The sequence below is a fragment of the Ammospiza nelsoni genome, chromosome 13 (assembly GCF_027579445.1).
Source record: "Ammospiza nelsoni isolate bAmmNel1 chromosome 13, bAmmNel1.pri, whole genome shotgun sequence".
Lineage (NCBI taxonomy): Eukaryota > Metazoa > Chordata > Aves > Passeriformes > Passerellidae > Ammospiza > Ammospiza nelsoni.
The window spans coordinates 2732736-2750308 of record NC_080645.1 but is presented as its reverse complement, the minus strand read 5'-3'; the positions used below and the strand labels follow the sequence as shown (position 1 = coordinate 2750308).

Here is a 17573-nt window from a genome sequence, read left to right as displayed (position 1 = left end):
TCCAGACCCCTGATGATGTTCCACAATGCCTCTGTAGCATCTATGTGAATGGGGAAGTTATCACCATCCCTCAGATGGGCAGAAAGCAGGAGTGCTCTGTGTACAAGTGTCCCATCTGTTCAGTCTCCCAGCCCAGAAATCATTATAAACGGCCCCAGGACAGGGCAGCTCATGGCCATTGTTTTCTTCAGCTGAGTCACTCAGGAGAGGTTTCTCTCCCGCTCCGGCTTGTAGCTCTTGCATCTGTTCTGGAGCCTGCTCACCCCACTGGGCATAGCAAAGCACTTGTACTTCCTATAAGTCAAAAACCCCATTGCCAAAAGCTCAGTGCCTTTAGAGAAGGAGTTGTGAGGATGAAGGTGACAGAGGTATCAACAGGATTTTCTCTTCTGTTTAGCTGCTGAAACATCTGGGACTGCATCCTGATGGCCCTCCCCTTGCCCCTGGTGCTGCGCTCTCCACAGTCGAGTACCCAGAGGTGAGGCTGGGCTCTGCAGAGTGTGTGGAGCCCTTCACCACCGTGGTGGCACCAGGAGGTGCTGCCGTGGGAGACAATCTGGTCGGTGCTCCAGTGGTGCTGGCACTGAAGGTGCCAGGGTAGGGACCAGGCTGGATGGGGCAAGGGGGACAGGTTGGATGGAAAGGAGTCATTGTGGAGAGGTTGTGAAGATGTGATGGGAGGCCCCATGTCTGCAGGTCCCCTTTCTGCCAGGGATGGGACTCTGCTGGAAACAGAGCAGTTCTGTAAGACAAGAAGGAAAAAAGTAACTTAAAACCATCAACTTCCTTTGAGGAGAGGGTCTTGCCTAAGAAGGGGCATCCTAGGCAAAACAAGCACCAATAAGGAAAACCAAGCCCATGGGCAGGTGGACTTATGTATTTATTCTCTCTTCCATTGGTGAACAAACCCTCATTTTACTCTCCAGGACGGGGATGTCTCAGGCCTCACCTCTCCCTCCCTTTTCTCTCTCCCCTTAGGCAAAGGCCCCAGATGCAAAGGGCAGTTCTGCTGAGAGGCAGCCAAAGAGGGGTAAAGTGGTCAGCAGTGTCAGGTCTGCAAAGGAGAACCAGATCTCCACACAGAGAACAGAAAGCTCCCAGGATTCCTCTGTAACAAGATCCCAAAGTCCTTCGAAAGTGCTGGAAAGAGCCTCAACCCCTGCAGCATTCCTCAGGTGAGCCACAAAGGAGGAGGTGATGCTTCTGCTTCTTGGTCCTCTTGCCAAACAAAGTCCATTGTCCCCAGCTCCACAGCAACCCAGTGCTGGGGGATGGTGAGTGCACCCTCCTTGCTTCATTTGCTCCTCAGCAATGTCTGAAGCCTCCTCTTTAATTGCCAGGCTGAAACAGTACCGGTGGAAAGTGCCTGCCCAAGGTCAGGTGGAACTGAAGGTCAACTTCTTCACCAAAAAGCCAGGGAAGTTTGAGCAGACAATGAAGTTTGAGATCGTGCTGTCAAAGCGCCAGTACGAGCTGCCCTGCAGTGTCACCGGCCTGTACCCCAGCATCATCCAGAACCCACGGTAAGGCTGGGCCCCAGCAGCCTCCCACAGCACAGCTGCCCTGAACTCACAGCCAGGGCCGGGGAGATTGTGCTGCCTGAGGCTGCCCAGCCCCTCTTCCTGTGCTGGGAGCTGGGAAGGCAGATGGTACCTCAGCCACCAGGAAGGGTTATGGCTTTCTGATGACATTTCCTACTTGGAGCATCTCATAGCTCCTCCTTCCCCACTTTCTCTGCCCAGGCTGGTGTTTCCACACTGGAGGGAGACCATGGAGGAGGATGAAGTCATCTTCAAAGAATATGTTGAGAGCACAAAGCAATTCCACTTTGGACCGCTGCTGTGTGGGAAGTCAAGAGAGTGGTATGTGCTCCCTGCTGGGCCTTGTACTTTTCTGGACATGCCTGGAGAGACATGCTCTCCTGGTTGCACAATCCAGGGTAGTCCCTGGCAGAGTCCTGGGAGAGACATGGGCTTGAAGGACCACAGATGGGAACTTGAACAGATAAGAGGCAAATGAGCCTTGGAGAGGAGCTGCTCTGCCTACCCAGTGGCTGCCTTGGTGGCCAGAGCCGCGTGCTGCCGCCAGTCCAAAGGTGTTGGATGGTAACTTCTGTCCCCCCCCACATCTCAGCTTCACCCCTTAAGAAATGAACTTTATGGTGGTTTTTGAAGTGCTTTGAGCTCTGCAGGTAGCCTGATCAAGCAATTATTCTGTAGATGGTTTTGTAAAACTTTTGTTCATCTGCAATCATAACAAAATTTTATTATTGACCTGCAAATGGATGTTGAGGGGAACATACAGCAGGAATCACATTTTCCTGTAATGACATGGCATGCTCACTGCTGGATAAAATCTGCCTAAGCACATGGTCATTGAAGCTATTGTGTATTTCTACTTTTACTGTCACTAGTTTTTTTAATAGCATTTAAGTTCTTGTCCCCATAGGAACTCTTGAGGATTAGGTCTATTTTGACAACCCAAGGAAATGAAATTAAAATAGTTTAAAAACCCAGACGATCTTTAGCCAGGTTGATGGATGGTTTGGGATTTCTGTTTGACTCTTTAACCCTTTCACTCCAAAGTCATTTCCACACACGAGAGAAGGGTCACTTGTTATCTCTTTGCATTCCTCTTGGGAATTGATGCTTCATATTTCTTTCTCGGACTTTGAGCTACCCATGAAATCCAAAGCAGTTGCGTGACTTTTATGAAAAAGATTAGCTAAACTCTGTTTCCAAAAGCCTTTCTTTATACGCTGCAGGGAAGGCACCCCAAGAAAGAAGGGGAAGGAACCCATGTGCCTGGTGTACTGTTATTTTTCTAGGCACCCTTGAATTTATGTTGTATTAAAAACTCTAAAAGTGGCCTGAGCATCATCCGGCTTCTGTGGTGGAGGCACCAAGTCCAGGGGTTAGGCATAAACTACGGCAAGGATCCTTGCCATGCCTCTGACTGGGATCCATTTCCCTCACTTGTCTGTTAGAGCAGGGTCTCCCAGCAGTGCTTCCTTGGGTGCACACGGTGCTCTCCTCGGTGTGTGGCAAGGGCAACAGTCTCCTCTGCAGCCTTTTCCCCTTTTGTGGACAGGTATGAGGCCCAGAACTGTCCCGGCAACTCAGAGAAGCTAACCATCCTCAACAACTCCCCCATGGTCATAGAGGTCCACTTCTCCTTTGAGAAAGATTGGAAAACAAGGACCTTCGTTGCAGACCCTCGCCGCATGACCCTGAAACCAAAGGAGACGAAGGTAGGAGAAGGGCAGGTAGAGCAGGCACTGCTGAAGTGCCCAGGGGCTGCTCCTCCTGCTCACACTCAGAGCTCCTTTGATTTCTTCTGTGGGGCCATGTCCAGGAGCTGACCATTTGGGCATACCCCACCTCCCCTGGCTTCCTGGAAGACAAGCTCATCTGCAGCATTAGGAAGAACCCGGAGCCAGTGGTCTTCAGCCTGTGCTGCCATGGGGTGGACATGAAGCTGGAGGTCAGCCCCCTGCAGCTGTCTTTTGACAAGCTGCTTCTGCACAGGTCAGTCATCCCACAAGCACTCCAAGACTTGTGACAAAGAGAAAACGTTTGACTCTGGTTTCCGGGGCATGGATGGAGCTGCTCCAAGTTGCGTTCAGTGGCGAGGCTGGTGTGACCATCCAGCAGCTGATGCCAAGTGCCTTCCTGTCTCTGCAGGGCTGACAGCAGGACCTTGGTCCTGAAAAACAACACCCTACTGCCCATGGCCTGGCAGCTCCGTGGGCTGGGTGGCCTTGTTGAGGACTTCTCCTTGTCACAAGATAATGGCATCCTTGATCCCCACTCAGAGTTTCAAGTGACAGTGCATTTCAAGGCTGAGCACATTGGCAGCATTGAGAAGATCCTGCGACTAGAGGTGAGAGGAACTGTGCTCTGCCTGGCAGAGCAGGGCACAGTGAGCAGCCCATGTGCTCCTAGGGACAGAGTCACAAAGAGCTGCACCTGCCAGACACGAGGGTGCTGTGACCCCAACTTCTGCCTCTGCACAGCATTTGCCAGACCATGTAGTGCATCCACATCCCCCCAGATAAGCAGACACTGCATCCTGAGCCTGTAGCACAACCACCCTGTCCCTGTGAATGGCTGAAGGCTGTTGTCTGGTTGTACGGACTGTAGCGTGATCTCTACGTTCCTCCTGGGCTTTGTCTGAAGCCCTTGCATAGTGCAACAAACTCTCCCCCTGGGATTTTGTTCCCCATGGTTTAGGGGCTGCATTTCAGACAGGGTGCAAGGTGATTGGAGAGGGTTGTCAATGCCACCTGCTCTGAGACACCTCACACTTTTTGTGGTTGTTCTTACACCCCTGTGCCTCTCAAGGATGCTTTAGCAGCAGCATTCCCTGCTGCAGGAGTGCAGAGTTGGGCTGATAGGGTTTTTACTGCAGCAGAATCCCACTGGGGCAGCCCCTGAGAGGAACAGGTTAGCAAAGCTTGGGAGTCCACCAATGCTTGTGAAGCCAGGGAGGCCATAGGGGAAGCAGCCAGCAGAGACAAGGACTTTCAGGCTGTCTACCAAAAGAATAATCTGAAGTGTTTGTTTCTTGCTGCCTCAGGTTTCAGATACAGAAAACATCCTGGGGAATTTTCAGACTGAAAACATCAAAATCTCTGCAGAGGTCTATGAAGTTTCTCTGAGCATTGACATGCCTGAAGGTCAGTGGATGCCTCCCAAACAAAGCAGTCCAGGTGCACTGCATTACCTTGGGAGGTGGGCAGCCAAAGCACTTGATGGGATGGGATGGGATGGGACAGCATGCAAGGAAGGCATGGATGCCTAAAGCACATACTCTGCAAGCTGCGTGGAATAAAGCATTGTCAGGACTCTGACAGCCTTAAGTCTCTCCCCTCTGAACTGAAGTGTGCAGTTTCATGTGCAGATTGGATTTGGGGGCTTTGAAACAACAGTGACGTAAACAGGCACTTGGCAATGCCCACAGACTCAGCACAGCATTTAAAGTAATTGGATTTGTGCTTGGGAGCGAGGAAATGGAAGGCGAACTCTTTAGCTACTAAGCCTGCAGATATTTTGAGTAAGAAGAGAAAGGGCAGACAAGTAGCTGGAAAACACTTTCAAGAATGGGATCTTGCTGAAAAGGGTTTTGTGCCGAGACCTCCATGTTTCTTGTGACTTGGTGCATTCTGCAGCAGCTCACAAATACCGTGTTTGACCTCACTCTGTGGGTTTTCTGCAGGTGCAGATGGAAGCTTGGAATTTGGAACCATTAATGTCCTGGATAAAGTGAAGAAAGTCCTGAGTCTACAGAACAAAGGGGTATACAACATTGAGTACAGGTGAGTCCAGCTGCCTGGTAGTGAGCATTTCCCAGACCTTCATTCTCCCTCTGTCAATGGCTAGGGCCTGTTTCCGTGCTGGCTACCTCATGGTAAATACAAAACTTGGGCTCTCTGATCTCAATTGTTTTACCAGAGAATTCAGCCACAAACCAGCAGTTCTTCACAGCTCAGCTGGAGCCCAAAGGAGAGCCCCAAAAATTTCAGCCACTGAAATGCTGAGATTCATTGCCTTGTTTTGGTGGTCACCTCCTTTCTCTTTCTGAGACTCTGTAAAGGAGTGAATGAAAAATTTCAGTCTCGAGGTTTCTTGCAGTAATCTTGTGATTGTCTGCACTCTCTGTCAAGACCCAGGATTCCCAGAACTGGACTCTCCCTTTTTTTTCTGGTCCTATGCAAAGTCCTGGCTGTGCTGGTGGCACCTGTACTTTTAACTGCAGAGATCTCCATTCCTTCCCTTTCTCCCCAGTTTCACGCTGAAGGGTGCAGGTCCCAAGATGCAAGACTTGGCATCCCACTTCACTGTTGAGCCTCAGTCAGGCGTGCTGATTGCATCCCGGCCTGGTGAGAAGGTTGAGATGCTCTTCCACCCCACCAGTGAAATGGTCCTCAAGAACAATCCCATCCTGTACTGCCAGGTGAGCCGCCTGGGCCAGGCTGTGTTATCACACGGTGTTTTGGGAGCGTAAACAAGCTAGATGTCTAATGGAAGGAGGCCTTTAACTGGAGAATCCTCTCTCCTACATACACAAACAAAGTCTTTCCACACCATTTGCGAGGCTTCTTAAGTGGAGCTGAGAATCTGGCTGGCCTCTTTATTGTTTACCAAGCCCTTCCTGTGGACACAGGTGGCAGATGCCAGCCCAGGTCGAGGACGCCCGGCTGTTGCCAACATCCCAGTGAGGGTGTCGGCCGAAGCGGAGTACAGCAAGTACAGCATTGTGCCTGCCTCGCCCACCGACTTCGGAGCCATGATCGTGGGCACCAGGAAGACCCGGAGTGTTGTGCTGAAGAACATAGGCATGGCCAATTTCACATTCTGCATCCGCCAAACACCCAAGCTTGCATGTGCGTTGGAAAGCAAAAGGTATGAGAAGCCCTGCACCACCCTTCCTGTCTGAAGAGGCAGCACTCCACAGCTGGTATGTGGCAGGCAGCCAGGAGACCTGGGCTATCGTCCATTTGCATCCCTGGCTTGGGGACAGGGAGCAAAAACACACCTCAGTATCCCCATGTGTAGCACAAAGCTGGTGATAGAGCTGCTCAGTCCAGCAATGGGAGCTGCTGGCTGCTCTCTGCGAGCCATAAGGAGCAGGAAGGCTTTCCTCTGTGAGGAGGAAGGCCAGCTTTGGCCTTTGAGGCACAGGAGCTCAGCATGACAGATACCTCTGCTTTCTCCCCTCAGTTCAAAGCAAAGGAAATCTGCTCCATCAGCTACAAAGCGCTCGACAGGAAAGGAATCAAGCTTCTCAACACCGGTGGGTGACTCCTGCTGCCCAGCAGTGCTGCTGCAGGGGATGTGAGAAGATGCTGCTGTGCCCAGGCTGGGGCTCATCGCCACAGGGTGGGACGTGGTCTGCAAGACCAGTATCTGCTCAGTCCCACTGACAGTCCTGTAGTCTGGCTCTGACCTGGAGTTGTGGGGTCAACAGAGGGGAGCAGGTCCTGTGTTTGGTAGCTGCTAGCCAGCATATGTCTGTGAACACCTCAAAAGCAAAAACATCCCCCACTGAACTCCCAGTCCACAGAGCTCAGACAACATCACTTTTTCTTCTTCCCAGTCCCCTACCTCTCTCCTATCATTTCTCAGAGCTATTTCGGCCCTCTGGTGTTACCTCTGGAGGTTCAAAGCTACCACCTTCATTCTTTAGATTCAAACTCCTTTCTCTCTGCCACTTGGCACAGGCTTGCAGCTCCTCTTGGCTTGTTGCTCCCAGCCTGGGGCTGCCATTGGGCCATGAAGTCATCCTTCCCTGCCCTGTGACTGGGTGTTTGGGCCCAGCTGGAGGCCACGGCAGGACATACTCTTTGCTGGGGGGCTCAAGGCACAGCTGTTAGCCATCAGCCTCCTCTGGAACTCTTTCTGCAGAGTCACCTCAATCTTGGCGCGTTCACGGTGTCCCCCTGCTGTGGCTCCATCCGTCCGTGTGGCCTGCAGGTGATCAAAGTGGAGTGCCTCGCAGGGCAGGAGGGGACATGTGAGCAGCAGCTCTACATCGACATCATGGGCAGAGACCCCAAGGACAACCCCCTGGGCATTCCCTTCACCCTGATTGTCGAGTCCTGCCTCCCAGGTACCTACTGCCCACAGTGCCCTTGGTCACACCTGCTGCTGATCAGCACCTAAACTTGCTGCTTGGATAGAGAGGCATGCTAGCCCTGGTGTCCCACCTTAAAATCCTCAGAGGTTCCAGCCCTCTTCAAGTCCACCACTTCACTCATCCCTCCCAGGCTGAGAGGGATGCATGGGAGGATAAAAGGAAAGCAATGCTCTCTAAGACTGAGGTTGACTGAGTTCCATCCTCACAGCCAGCTCCCCCACCCAAGGCTGGGTTTAGCAATCACCCAGGCAGAAAGGGCTTATCAAGGCTTCTGAGAGGCCAGCGGGGTCTAGACAAATTCATAAGGGAGGCCCCTCCGTGCTCATCCCTCTGCTCAGGGAGGCTTCTCTGTGCTCATCCCTCTGGTCTGTCCACAGCACTCGTTCAGGATGTCACGTCAGTCTTCAAGGACTACCCGATCTGCAGCAGCGCCGACCTTGAGTACAAGCTGCAGTCGCTGGAAGGCATGGGCCTGTTTGTCAGAGATGAGAACAGATTCGTTTTCAACAAGATTCTGGTTGGGCAGGAGGCAGAAGCCCATTTCAGAATTTGCAATGCAGGCCGTCTGCCATGTGACGTGGCCCTCTCCATCCTGCCTGGAGAGGTAAGAGCAGGAGGCCAAGGTGGTGGTTGCCCTCTAAGGGCTGGGTGAGAGCCTCTTTTGTTCTCCAGGTGCATTGCTTCCTGTGGCCCAGACTAGTGTAGCTCAGTGCAGGTCAAACTGCAGGGGAGAGCAGCAGAGCCAGGGAACAGTTGTGTGGAATTCTGCGTGTCTTGGGCAAGGTTTTGGCTCACACCTCTGGGTCTTCAGTGGGAGAAGTGAATCCTTCTGAACCTCTCCTGGAAGCACACGCAGAGAGGGGCTGTCATGAGCTGACATGCCAGGGCTCAAAGCAGAGCATTTCCTCAGGCTCCCTGGCTTTTCCTTCTCTTTGAAGGCCAGTTCTAAGTTGTTTACAGGGGCTTTCACGCAGTGCCCATCTCCCATATAGGCTGGGGCAGCTGCCAGTGCTCCAAACACACAATGCTTTAGCAAAAGGTCAGCATTCCCTGGGAGGGAGAGAGCCTGCCCAGGGAAGGAGGAAGGAAGACACAATGTCTGGGGCTGTTCTCAGTAATGCATTTATGACTAAAACTGTGTCATGTTGAAAGGTGTTTTCTCCTAACACTGCTCTCTGGGTTCCCCCAAGGAACAAATCCCTATCAACAATATTTTCAATCTGGATCCTGTCAAGATGTCCATTCGTGGCTCATCCTCTGCCATTGCTACGGTGACCTTCACCCCGCCAGACAAGCAGAGCTACGACTGCACCTTCAAGGCTTCCCTTGTCATCCCCAAAGGGTAACTGACCCTGTGAAATATTGGGGGAGGCCTCACTGACAGCTGCCTCTCCACTGGGAAGGAACAGGCCTCTTGTTAGCTCTAATGCTTTCAGTAGCCTTAGGCAGAGTACTTGGCATGAGATGATCTGGGAGTAACTCTTAGAGTAGAAAAATGAGGCTGATAGTTTATTCTGCATGAAGAACTATCAAGACAAGGAAATCTTAGGTAGTCAATTTGAAGTTACTGAGATGTGCTGCAGCTGACCTGGGCGTTTCCATGGACAAAGTTTTAGATGAAGCAGTTTCTGTGCCAGTAAGTCAGTAGTCACATTTTCCTCTTTTTCCTGTAAAATTAAGTGATCCTCTGTGACTCACTTGCATTCATTAAGCTTTTTTATGTGATTGATTGGAGCTGGTATGAAAGAGGAACGCAGTTCCTCTGCCCTGGGACCTGTGAACTGGGGCTTTGACCTGTCCTTCCTCAGCAATTTAGTGGCTGAATCACAACAAGACAAGCCTAACTGCTAATAAGGAATTGCTTTTTTACTGTTCTTGGAAATGATCTTTGCTGATGGTGACGATGATTTATTTTTGCCTTGTTGCTTTTGTATTGCTTTTGTGCTGTGCTTTTGCTTGTTGCGTTAAGTCTCATCTCACTGCAGACAGGGGATTTGCCATATCTCATCTGGTGCCTCCTTATTTACCTGCTGCACTGCATGATTGAATTAAGTGAAATTGTTTTTAACTGCTATTGTGGAAGGCTCTGGCTCTTTGGAGCAGATTCCTCTAGTGAATGGCCCTGAGTGGATTGGGAAGAGGCCGGTGGGGGGCTGTGTTGTGGAAGCCCCCCAGCAGCACCAGGACCACCAGGCAGGGAAAACACTGTGGGTGGCCCTTGGTGCTTCACTTGCCCAGTGAGAAATGGGTTAGCGCCAGCTGAAATTGTTTCTGCACCTCTCCTGCAGCTCTGTGGAAATTCAACCCCAAATCCTGACCTTCACCATCAGTGGGAAGGGGCAGGAGCTGCCGGTGACGGTCGTGCGCCCAAATGCTCGCAGCAAGAGGGGAACGGCCGTGCTGCGCTTCAAGAGGCTCCAGCTGGAGCATTCAGAGATGCTCCCCCTGGTCCTCCGTAACAGTGGCACCAAACCTGTCAAGGTGAGGAGGACCTGCTCAAGGAAGGTTTGGGAACAAGTGCTTGTGGCACAGCTGAAGGGTCCCAAAAAACATGGCAGACCTGGGAAGAGGTGTCAGAAATTCTTTTTAAGCAAGTGACTGACATCTGTTCTCCAAAAAGAGAGTTTTTGAAAATTTTCCATCCAGTCTTTTTTCTTTAATTGAACACAAGAAAGGTGGTGGAGTATTTTCCCCCATCTCTCAGGTCACCTTTTGTTCTCATGGACATGTGTGGTTTCCCAGTTCCATTAGATTGTATTTGATCCCAGTTTACTACATTTGAGGGAAACTTAGTTGGGGTTTAATTACATTCTGCCCCTTACTTTCTGTCCTGTTTGGTTCTGTGTCGGCTCTATCCAGATGCCTCTGAACGCCCTTTCTTCTCAGCTGGTTTGACTTCACTTTTGTGCTCGGTGCTGTTTTGTAGTGGGAGAGGTGCCAGGCTGCCATGTGGGACCAGCAGCACTGTGGTGTCAGTCCCTGTGCCATCCTGTACTCACACCAGCATCACTGTGCTCTGGCTTCTCTTTTCTCAGTTTATGTTACAGATGGAGGATGAGCATGGAGCGTTCTCCTTGAAAGGCAGGGCCTTCACATTCAAGACAGTCCTCACTGGAGATATGGAAGAGGACTCCGTCAGAAACGGTAAATTCCTTAACCATGCAGTGTGATCATGCACAGAGGAAAAACGGAAAAAGAGCCCTGCTCTTGGCTTCTCTGAGCAGCAGCCAGATGTTAGTTTCATTCTTTGGGCTCTCTGTCCCCCAGGCTTTTCCTGGGGACGTTTTGCAGGGTCTCCTCCTAGCAAGTTGTAGGAAGTTGTTCAGTTCTTCTAGACAGGCTGGGTTGAGTTGTGGGAGACTGTCACTACCTCAGTGGGCCCTCTGAGGTATTTGCTGCATGTGGAAAGGTACCAGCCTGAACAGACACAGCCCTTGAGCACACAACCAGCAGGCAGAAGCCAAAAGCACTCTTTGGCTGAGCTTTGCATATGGCTGGAGCTGGCTGGAAGCAGGTGGAATGAGGGCTGGGCATCAGCCTGAGGTTAAGCTGCTTAAGTGGTGCTGTGTCTGGGGGTGGCAGGCTTGTGAACATAGCAAGAGGGTCTGGAACCACTGTGGGTAGAACCTGTGCTTAGAAGGCAGCTGGTTTCAAACTCTTATTCCTCATTTATCCTATGGAAATATTTCCTCTGTACAGCTGTATCACTTAACTCTGATTTCATTGCTGTGCAGAGACCAAGCCCCCAAAGCAGACTTTCATCCTTCTGCGTCATGGGCAATCGGCACAGTTTAAGGTCATTTTCAAACCCACCCTGGCTCAACGTGTGGAAGGGAAGATTGCTCTGGTAGTGGGGGACATCTGCATGACCCTGGTTGAGCTGGTGGGTGAAGGCCACAATGACGAATTCACCCTCGATGGATTAAAGGAAGACACCCAGGAGAGGAATGCCAAGAGCAGTCTGAGGAAAGACATCATTGATGGTAAGAGAGGAGAGGCTGCCAAGGTGGAGCAAGGAGGAGGACAATGTCTGATCACGTGTGTCCTCCCTCTAGCCAGGCCTGGGCTGTCACCCGCGGGACTTGGTGGCTTGTGGGCGTGGCAGCCATGCATGCAGAGCAGTGTGTGCTGTGCTGCACGTTGGTGGCTTAAGGATGTGTCAGGGTGTTTCCCTGGAAGTGGTGGGATGGGGAACTGCCTGGGGAACTCCCTCCAGAGGGAGGAAGGCTTGGAGCAAGGAAGCATTGAACGTGCAGGTGTCTGTGCACCTGAGGGGGGCAGGTGGAGCTCCCTGCATGCTGACATGCCTTGCTCTCCTCCACAACAGCTGTCAGAGTGAACCACATCGAGTTTGGGCACTGTCCTGTCGGGAAGCGCTGCCGCAGGACCTTCACCATCACCAACCGCACCCTTACACAGGCCATGCGCTTTGAGTGGGATGCAGACGCCCCATTCCAGTTCTCCCCCAAGGTGAGCATGCACTGCTCTGCCTCTCCCCATTGCTCAGGCCCTGCCCTGGTGCTCCCAAGAGCAGGCAGGGCAGGGAGTCCTCACATGCCACTGATATCCCGGTTCCAGTGCCATGTAGGAGATGCAGTCCCTGGCTTGGCTGGGCCAAGGCTGCCAGCCTTGCAGACAAGACTTCATATTTTGGGAGGTGGCACCTTTTGTTCTTACTTTTGTCTGTCAAATTTCACATAAATCCACTCTGAGATGCAGATTTCTGGCACAGCTGTTCACCACATCAGTTGCTTTTGCTGTCAGTCCTGCCCTTGGCAGTGCTTCCAGTTTGGAAGTCTTGACTGTTTCCCTGATTCTCCCTAGGTGGGACACCTCCATCCTGGCTGTGCCAAGGGCATCACAGTGATCTTGAGATCAGATGTCCCAGTCACCTTCAGAAGGCACCTTGTGAAATGTAAGGTGACCAAGATCAACTTTGAGCAGCCACGAAGGAAGGTTCTAGACTGGGACGACCAAATGCGCACTGTGACGTTGAAGGATACCACGTGGAAAGACCCAGCAGCCAGGTGGCCTAAAAAAGAGAAGGTAAGAAGCAAAAGGGCAAAAAAAGGCAACCCAGCTTTTACTAAAAGAACCACCATAACAGCATCACTGCTGGCTGTGCAGCTCCTGCTTCCTCTGACACTGCACAGCCACGAGGCTCAGCAACAGTGCATTCCAGGGGAGAGGTGGATGCACAGTGACTGGATGCACTCACACAAGAGGGGGAAGCCTTTGGACAAGAGACCTTTAGCCACACACAAACTATCAGTCTGTGCCACAAGCACAAGTGTTGCAGCCCATGTTGAATGGGAGACAATGTTTTATAATTTTATCCCATTTTATGGTGTTAGAAATCTCTTCATCTCATTTGGTGCCTTTTCACCAACAAGGAGTTAAGTCTGCTGCACTCTGTCTCTTCTTTTAAAGTGGAGAGAAATATACTTCTCCTGCATATGCTGGTGAGCTCCAAGTTTTGTCTGCATGGATACCAGAGAATTTGGTTATAGTCTCTGTATTGTGTGGGGTATCTCATCACGAAGTAACCCAGGCACTGCATGACTCTATGGAGGAGTCCAGAGAAGGATCATCTCCAGAGACTCTTGCTTTTATTGTCATTATTGCCAAACACACTCATCTTGGGCGAAGGTTCTTTCTGAGTTTCTGGACCATTTTAAGGCCTCTAAAAAACATCCTCTTTTCTATCAGAACATCTGCAGTTGGAGACTTTTCCAATGAGATCTTTCACATCCCAAAATGCCGATGCTCAGCTCCCAGCAGTGTGGCTGTTGCTCCGGACATGACATCTGGAGAGCACTTTCTCCTAAGACAAGAAGGAAAAGGTGCTTTCTAGAACTCTTCAGTCTTGAGGTTCTCCATCCACAAAGCTCCAGCAGGAGAACTTAACCCTAATTTTGCGACCTGCTGGATTTACAGGGGACAGGAAAAAAGCCAGTCCCTCTACAAGGTTGAAGGACAGGGACTGGAACACAGCTATCCATGGGGATATTAACAGCTGTGGTAGTGACTGCTTGGATCAGTGGGTAGAAACAACTACCGTAGACAGAGCAGTCCTAATTTTGTCATCTTTCCAGGGAAGTAAAAGTCAATGGTCCTTTCTAGTCCCGCTGTGAGGCTGATCTTGGAGGCCAGAAGATTCCCTTCTCAGCCTGACCTTCTGGGCTCTGCTCAGTGATTTCTCCCTCCTCTGTTTGCAGGTGGTTGAGCCAGTCCTGGAACCAGCTCACACTGTGGTGGAGGAGAGCAGCCAGGAGGCTGAGGTGTACCTCAGTGCTGTTGTTGCCCACGCCCAGTTCAAACTGAGCACAACCGTGGTTGAGTTCAAGGATACCTTGCCCTTCCAGACAAGGACAGCCTTGTGAGTGCTGGAGGCCAGGCAGGGCCCTGTGAGCGGGAGCTGCCTTTGCCCAGGGCTGGCCCAGTGCCTGCTTGCCACAACTCTGCCCCAGCCCCAACCAGCACAGGCCCCTTTGCGTGCACACAAGGCCAAGCAGGAGATGGTGGTCAGGAGAGCCTCAGGGCTGCCAGACCTTTCTGCTGAGAGCAGCCATGGGTTTGCTCTCACTGCATGTCACCTGTCCTCATCTGCTCAAGAATAAGTTTGCAATCAAACCAAGACCTAAAGTCCAGAGTAAGCCCCTTGGCTTCAATGTCCTGGGCACCATGTTGGCCCTTTCCTCTTAAACATCCACACTTGGAAATACTGTTTTGGGCCACCCAGGACAGCAGTCTGAGCATGGCAGGGCTGCCTGGGGAAGAAGGTTCTCTTCAGCAGAAAGTGGTACCAGGAGGCCATCAGACAATCTTACTGTACTATTTGCTTTATATTTATTGGAAATTTTTTGTTATTCCTCCTTCTTGCTTTTCAGTTTCAGGCTATGCAACACAGGGAAGATAGCCCTGGAATACTTCTGGGAGGAAGCTGGAGATAGTGAAGCAGCGATGAGAACTGCTCTGGCACGTAAGGGCATTTCACTTGGTAGCTGAGAGCCTGGGGAGAAGACCCTGCCACTTCACTCCAAAACATGAATTGCTTTTTCATCCTTCTCCACACATCCACTTTCATCAGCATCTTCCCAGCTGCAGCTGGAGAGTTTTTGCCCCTATCTGCCGTTCATCCCCTTCTGTTCTCGCTCTGCCACTTCCGGTCTGCAAAGGAGCTGAGCCAGCCTCTGGGGAGAGCCACGTGCTGGGTCAGGACTGGGAAGGGGGACATCGGGGACATCTCAGACTCCTTGAGAAGTCTGAGACTGGGAAACACAATGTGTCACAAGTGAGCTGACCTGTAGCCACTGTCTGTGTGCAGTTCCTCACTCCAGGGCAAATGCAAAGTCACTGTCTAAAAGCAACTCTCCTGCTTTGGCACAGGAGTGTGTGCTTCAGGCAGAGACCCTGTCCCAGATACCCCATTTCCTGCTAAAAGTACTTGGCCAGAGATGCTCCAAGTGCATCCCAGCTCTTTTCCACCTACCTGCATCAGGAGGCAGAGCTGCTGGGAGCACAGGATTTTGTCTTTGAAAGGTGTCCTCCTCCTCTCTGCAGGTAATTTCCTCTCCTCTGAAACTTTAAGGCGTTGCAGAAACCTGCTGCATCGTTTTGGGTGGCAGCAGGACCAGGAAACTCAGGCTTTTGAGCTGCGGCTGCTGCAGCGGCTGGCCAAGCACCTGCAGGATTCCAAGAGGCAGCAGTTCGAGGAGCAGGACCATCCCAAGAAGCTGCGCAACTCAAAGCGCGTTGGTTCCGCCCTGGAAATCTTCCCAGATGCCATCTATGACCTGCCACTGTTCTCCATCAAGCCCTACCACGGCATCATCACTCCTGGCCAGAAGCAGGCCTTTCAAGTGCAGTTCTCCCCAAAGTGCGCGGGGATGTTCCAGACCACCCTGCTGTGCAGGTGAGAAACAACCAGCCCTTGCCAACTCATGTTTCTGATGGCTATCACTGGGTGATCACAGGGTGGAAAGGACCCCAGTAGGTCATCTGGTCCCACATGGCACAGGGTTGTGTCCAGAGGGCTCTGCAATAATTCCAGTGAGGGACACTCCACACCCTCTCTGGGCAACCTGGCACCTGCACAGGAAAGAAGTTCTTCCTCAGGTTCAGATGGGATTCCCTGTTCAGGTTCTGCCCATTGCTTCTTGTCCTAATGCTGGGCACCACCAAGCAGAGCCTGGTTCATCCCCCAACACCCTGCTTTCAGTCCCTCTGACTGGGATGGGGAGGTGGGCATGGAGTCAGGCAGCCCCAGAGAGGTGGCACAAACACCCACAGGAGCACAGAAAGATCATCATCTGGCCTTGGGAGGGAGACACTGGGAAAAGACACTGTATGGAACATCACACTGCTGGAAGGTTGCAAAATCTGGGAGATCCAGGAACCAGCAAGTCCCTAGCTCTGCTTCCTTTTGAGACAAGCAAGGCCTGCTTCTCTGCCTGAACCCTGTGTGCTGTAGTTGGTCCCCAGGCACTTAACAGGTCATGGTCCTGCCCTTGCACCTCTGCAGCCTCCACACAGCTTGTTTCATTTGCTGCATGCTGCTTGCACAGAGGATGCAACACTGTGCAACTTGCTGTGCGAGTTGCAGAGCAACTGGCTGGGAATGTTTGTCTGGCTAATACCAGTCCCCTTCTTCCTAGAATTTCTAACCTGAATCCAACTGAGAAGATGAGGCAGGTGACTGTGAAAGGCAGAGCCTTGGAGCAGAAGATTCTTGGTAGGGCAGACGGAGAAAGGCCAGGGAGCCAAGGATCAGGCGCCCTGGAAACCAGCACCTGAGGGACAGCATTTGTGTCAGCTGGAGCTCCTGCAGGAGGCAGCAACATCGTGCCTTCTGCTGCTGCTGGTCTCCCCCCCTTCACCAGAGACCTCTGCAGCTACCCTTCCGAGCTCCAGTGAAGACCTCTAGCCAACCTTTAATCACCTACATAACTGTTTATTAGATTGATAATAATTCATTTTCAACAATTAATTGTTAATAAACAATTGTTAATACATGGCTAACCGTCAGCTTGTCTTGGTTGGAAAGACAGGTGTCTGCGGGACCTCTCTGGAATGGAAAATGTGACCTCCTCCTCTCTAAATTATTATAACTTTGAAATTAAGGGGCTTTCAGGCAAAGATATGGGAGAAGTTCTTTGCCAGTATGTACGGCAAGGCAAACAAACAACAACACTGGCAGCAACAACAAACAGAAGCAGATACCCAACCACAGCCTTCCTTCGGCTGCAGGCACTTTCCCTTTGCTGTAGTTCCAGTCACAGCTGGCAGGAAAGGGAGGCAAATAATGAATAAAACAATTGCTACAGTAATTGAAATTAAGCTACACCAAGGAATGCACTGGAGAGCTCAAGCACTGTATGATCAATTCTGAAGAACTTATTGCTGTGAGGGAGTCTCTGCAGTAGCCAAATAGTGACTGGACAATGTTGAAGTTGTTCAAAGAGAAATAAGTGATGAGAAAACACCCTAGTGAGGGAAGAGCTCTAGCCCTTAGACCCTTTCAAAATATGCAAATACATTAGACTGAGTTCCCCAAAATACAGAGATGGAAATATCTTCTTGGAACAGTTGATCACCTCACCCACTGGGAGCCTTTCCTATCTCAACTGCAACTACCTCCAAAGTGGCTAAGATGCTATTAGAACAAATCATTCCCAGATATGCAATAACCTGAAAGAATGGACTCAGGTAAGGGAACACACTTTACTTCAAAAAATTTTATGTTCTATGTGTTGCATTAGACATAAATTGGAAATTCCATACCCCGTGGCACCCTCAAAGCTCTGGATGTGTGGAGAGAATGAATGCTATCCTTAAGAACCGTATTACCAAATTAATGATTGAAACCAGATCAGCATTATTACGGATCAGAACTGCTCCAAGAAAGGACATAGGAATTTCTCCCAATGAAATAT

At 51.0% G+C, this 17573-nt stretch overlaps 1 protein-coding gene across 1 annotated transcript in view; it reads left to right on the top strand.

Moving 5' to 3' along the window:
- LOC132079267 (hydrocephalus-inducing protein-like) overlaps window positions 1-15557 on the top strand; it is a 66325-nt gene extending 50768 nt beyond the window's left edge. Inside the window, exons 44-66 of the mRNA XM_059481768.1 lie at window positions 398-478; window positions 979-1175; window positions 1341-1523; window positions 1743-1862; window positions 3091-3250; window positions 3355-3527; window positions 3684-3882; window positions 4579-4678; window positions 5218-5317; window positions 5787-5955; window positions 6166-6404; window positions 6723-6795; window positions 7407-7611; window positions 8016-8242; window positions 8829-8980; window positions 9927-10119; window positions 10674-10782; window positions 11373-11621; window positions 11966-12108; window positions 12463-12684; window positions 13857-14017; window positions 14529-14620; window positions 15202-15557. Coding sequence (XP_059337751.1) covers window positions 398-478; window positions 979-1175; window positions 1341-1523; window positions 1743-1862; window positions 3091-3250; window positions 3355-3527; window positions 3684-3882; window positions 4579-4678; window positions 5218-5317; window positions 5787-5955; window positions 6166-6404; window positions 6723-6795; window positions 7407-7611; window positions 8016-8242; window positions 8829-8980; window positions 9927-10119; window positions 10674-10782; window positions 11373-11621; window positions 11966-12108; window positions 12463-12684; window positions 13857-14017; window positions 14529-14620; window positions 15202-15557 — 3903 coding nt within the window. The remainder of the gene's footprint in view (window positions 1-397; window positions 479-978; window positions 1176-1340; window positions 1524-1742; window positions 1863-3090; window positions 3251-3354; window positions 3528-3683; window positions 3883-4578; window positions 4679-5217; window positions 5318-5786; window positions 5956-6165; window positions 6405-6722; window positions 6796-7406; window positions 7612-8015; window positions 8243-8828; window positions 8981-9926; window positions 10120-10673; window positions 10783-11372; window positions 11622-11965; window positions 12109-12462; window positions 12685-13856; window positions 14018-14528; window positions 14621-15201) is intronic.
- The last annotated feature ends 2016 nt before the right edge of the window (window positions 15558-17573 follow it).